At 36.3% G+C, this 4,273-nt stretch overlaps 1 protein-coding gene across 1 annotated transcript in view; it reads left to right on the top strand.

The window, feature by feature from the left end:
* The window catches only part of lrp1bb (low density lipoprotein receptor-related protein 1Bb), a gene marked incomplete in the record, with an annotated part of 232,866 nt that overhangs the window by 171,930 nt on the left and 56,663 nt on the right, over window positions 1-4,273 (top strand). The window contains 3 exon segments of the mRNA XM_014016494.1: window positions 379-495; window positions 1,586-1,692; window positions 3,896-4,028. Coding sequence (XP_013871948.1) covers window positions 379-495; window positions 1,586-1,692; window positions 3,896-4,028 — 357 coding nt within the window.

Here is a 4,273-nt window from a genome sequence, read left to right as displayed (position 1 = left end):
GTATATATGTAATCATTGCAGTTTTTTTTCTTTTCTTTTTTTTACTGACAAGAACAGAACCATAACTTGAATGCTGTGGACACCGAAACAAAAATCCTGCCCAAAGTATTCAGCTTTGCCAGCGTCTTGCCACAAATCCATTGAGTAAGATTGTTGGAGCAGTCAGGTGTTTTGTTTTACAGTGTATTAGCCTCTGGAGTGCACACTGTGTTTTGAACTCAGTGTCGTACCTACTGAGGGAAACCCTGAGGAAATGATGATTGTGCACAGAAAATACGATAGATAGAACTGTATTAATATTCATGCTCTTTGAAGCCATTTTCTTTCCCCGTGTCTTTTTTTTTTCATCTTCTGCTCCCGATGAAAAAAAAAAAAAAGATGAAAAGACCTGTGGACCTCATGAATTTYGCTGCGAGAATAACAACTGCATCCCAGACCACTGGAGGTGTGACAGCCAGAACGACTGCGGAGACGGCTCAGACGAGGAGAACTGCAGTGAGTACCTGACGGCGTCACGTGCTGTTTGCTCTGTTTGTTTTGGTTTTAAACACCACTGATGCTCTGCGTGCGCTGTAAAGAATTTAATCCCTCAGGAGGATACCTGGCTGCTCGTTCCAACACCTCAAATACCGTGTGTCCCACGTTCACAAATACATACCTAGGGACACAGTCAGACTGATACGATTGTTCCATTTTCACAACAAGACCGCCTGACTCAACTTTCTCTTTCATAATCTTTATTTTTTTTTTTATTTGAGCTGCTTTCTTGGGAAGAAAGTCTTAAACCCCTGAGCTACTTTCTATCAACGTGAAATGACACCACCAACCCACCTTGTTAAATTTCACTTGTTTATTCAAAGTTCTTTTATTTGTGTTTGTGTGGCTGGAACTGTTTGCCTGAACATTGTATGAATAAATGCTCACTTCCTGTGTGCTTTTGCAGAGTGTGCACATTTTCCATGATTTATTAGGTGCTTGAGTCCCCACACCTATTAATGTCACTTAAAATGCAAATAAAGGCCAGTCAAGAGTCGGATGGAAGGAAGGGAAAAATATAAATAAATAAGTGGATAAAAACATAAAGCAGCTGGACTTGCAGACAATAGCGGTGCTGCAAATCAGATCTCTGCTGCAATGCCTGCTGGGAGTCTGTCTTGCAGCACCACTTACACCGCACATCCCGAGTTCACTAACAGGACATGATAACAAGGGGGTGGGCTCGGAAAATGGATCTGATCCAACTGTTTAACTACGTCCAAATATTGTCCTCGGGGACACTACTACCGCTAAATGGCGGATTGGCAGAGACAAGATATTTGGCTACGCTGAGAACTTTTTTTTCCGTCCCTTACTGTGAGAGCAGCAATTAAGGTGTTTACATTCTGATCACGGTTGCCAGTTTATTCACAGATACAACATAATGACACTAAATGATTAAAATGGATTTACTTTAGCATGCTTTTTTCTTCCCCTAAATATAAAAAAAATAATTGCTGTATCAGGGGATGAACGTTGTGTGTAGCAAAACACTAGGATAAAAAACAGAATTGGCATGATTTCTGTGTTTTGTGTTTTGTTTACGCAGAGGCAGTCACCTGTAACCACAAAGACTTTGCCTGCACCAATGGCGAGTGCATTTCCTCCCGATTCCGCTGTGATGGAGATTATGACTGCTTGGATAATTCGGATGAGGTCAGTGTTTGAAATCGGAGCCCTGTCTAAAGAGATAGAGCATCGTGCAATTATTAAAATCAAATACTTTAAAAAAAATCAATACTCTCAAAATAATTGACATTCTCATTTCCTCTGACCCTGTATGTGGCTGTTTTGTTTAAATACTCATGTATTATATTATCTTGTGTTGACTGATCTATAATCAGTGGGTCAGTGATAGCTAGTATTACAATTACAGGTTGATATAGCAGAAGAGTAATACTCTGAAAACAATGCAAAGGGACATAGAAAGGCCTCATAAACTGTAGTGGATATGAGCCAAATTATAGCACATGAGTAGTGTAATTTAGTCTCTWATTGATCACCTGTCAGGACTGCTTGTATAGCTCACCGCACAAGCCTGGATTAAATATCCAAACTGTAAGAGAAAGCTGAAATTAGATGCACATATCTCTGTTTGCAAAGAAATAATCCCATTGGAAGTATTTTTCATTGTGCTTATCCAAATCTCCCTGTCATGGTCGCCACATTCCAGAACAATGCTGGACAGGATACATCACCGTGATGAATTATTGTGCTTTCAAGTGCATTAGTGCATGAAATACCACATATTCATTTCCCAATGGAAATCCTAATCCTCCCTGCCTTTCAGCCCCAACAAAGGCCAMTTGTTTTGTTCATTTATATCTCTATTTAAGAAGCTTCAAATTGCTTGTTGTAATTTGACAGTAATTTTATGGGAAGAATTAAAACTAAATGTGAGTTTAGTTTAGCATTGCATGGAATAACAGGATTTTATTTTTGTACAAGGTTCATGTGAAATAAAAATAAATAAATAAACAAAAGAGAAGAAAAAGCCCAGCCACGGGTAATAATTTGATGTTATTCATAATTCAAGGACAAGAGCTCTTTATTCCAATACATTATTTGTGTTAATTTATTATCCTCTTTAACATTTGCTCTGTATTTTTATTTTTATTATTTTTTTATTTTGCAAAAAAATAATATTCCAATGCAAATTGGTGCAACCCTAATTAACCCATAATTATGTTTTCCCCAAAGACCATATTTAGTGTTTTCAATGAATTTCAGCAAGAGTTTCAACTGGCAGTGAATGTTTGATGATGTCATGTTTGACACACTGGGTTAGAATACTAACCTTGATATTATATAGAAATATATTACATAGAATAATTTATTTTCAGTCTTTTTTTTTCTTCTCACTAACATGAACATGTCATAAACCTTTAAGTTGTTCATGTGTTGTGTATGTCAGGTTGTGATTGAGTTGATAAAACCGATATATAACACAAAATGATGGAAATGTGTTATGGGCAGAAGGTGCAAAACATGTTTGCATAATTTGAAAGTACACATATTTAATTTTAGTTCTAACAGTAAACTTCAATGGTGTGCTTGTGACTTTGAAACACTAATGCATAACTTTATGAAAATGTTGCCACTGGCTGTGTTTTGCAAGCTTTACTTATCGCCACTTTCAGGCAAAACTTTGCTTTCAAAACACAGCCAGTGGCTACATTTTTTTATTTTCTTTTTCTCCACTTTTCATCATTTTTTATGTTTTTGCATGAACTGTTTCTACAGGTCACCCTTCAAAACTGTCTGTGGTTTTATAGATGGCAAAAAAAAAAATGAAAGGGGCTAAAAAAAACAACAAAAATGGTGATCTTGTGACCACGCTGTAGCTTTTTTTGAAGATAATTTTCTAACAGCAACAATTTTTGTCAAGCAATCAAAAAATGGTGAAAAAAAATTCTAACCTGTTTTTTTACTTTGATGCCTTTTGTGAAAATTGAGCTTTAAATATAGCAACAGGATTACAACGGTGCATAATTAGCTCTCAGATTCACATGTTCAAAGTCCTGTGGAAATGTTCTGAAGCAATTTAATTTTCACTAAGTCTGCATTAAAGCTGCCTGACAATACTTAAATCTGACTTACGTGTCACATCAATTTTAAACATTATTCTTGTCCTTTTCTCAAACCAGATCATTGCTTTTTTGTTGTTTCTTAAAGAAATAACATATTGAAACTGAGTTAAGTTTAAATAAATGTTAATAAGGTGTTTTAAAGGTTATTTTGGAATTGGCTGTTATCTTATGACATAAAATATCCATTTTATAACTACTGTGTGTTGCAATAATGTTTTTTTTTTTTTGCGAGATTAGATTGTTACTTGAATCTTTAAATTTGTTCACAGAAAGGCTGTGAGGCACATTGTGCGGATGACCAGTTTCGATGTCACAACAACCTGTGCATCTCGCTTAAATGGGTTTGTGATGGTCAAGAAGACTGCAAGATGGGGGAGGATGAAAAGAGTTGTCAGCAAACAGGTGAAAGCTTCGAAAATATCTACCGTATTTATTCGAGTATAGTACGTAAAATTTAATCCATAAAATCATGCACAAAGTTGGGGGGTAGTACTATACTTGGATAAATATTTTTGCTGATGTATTTTAACTGGAATATCGGCCTCATTCACAAAAACCCTGAGTCTGGAAATGAAACCCCGTCATAAAAAGCGGTTGAAGCGAGCTTACCTCTGACACTTCTTTGTGCCTCCAAGCGAGATAGTAAC

This window comes from Austrofundulus limnaeus, unplaced genomic scaffold (genome assembly GCF_001266775.1).
Source record: "Austrofundulus limnaeus strain Quisiro unplaced genomic scaffold, Austrofundulus_limnaeus-1.0 Scaffold146, whole genome shotgun sequence".
NCBI lineage: Eukaryota > Metazoa > Chordata > Actinopteri > Cyprinodontiformes > Rivulidae > Austrofundulus > Austrofundulus limnaeus.
The sequence above is the reverse complement of the archived record's forward strand: the minus strand, read 5'-3'. Positions and strand labels throughout refer to the sequence as shown.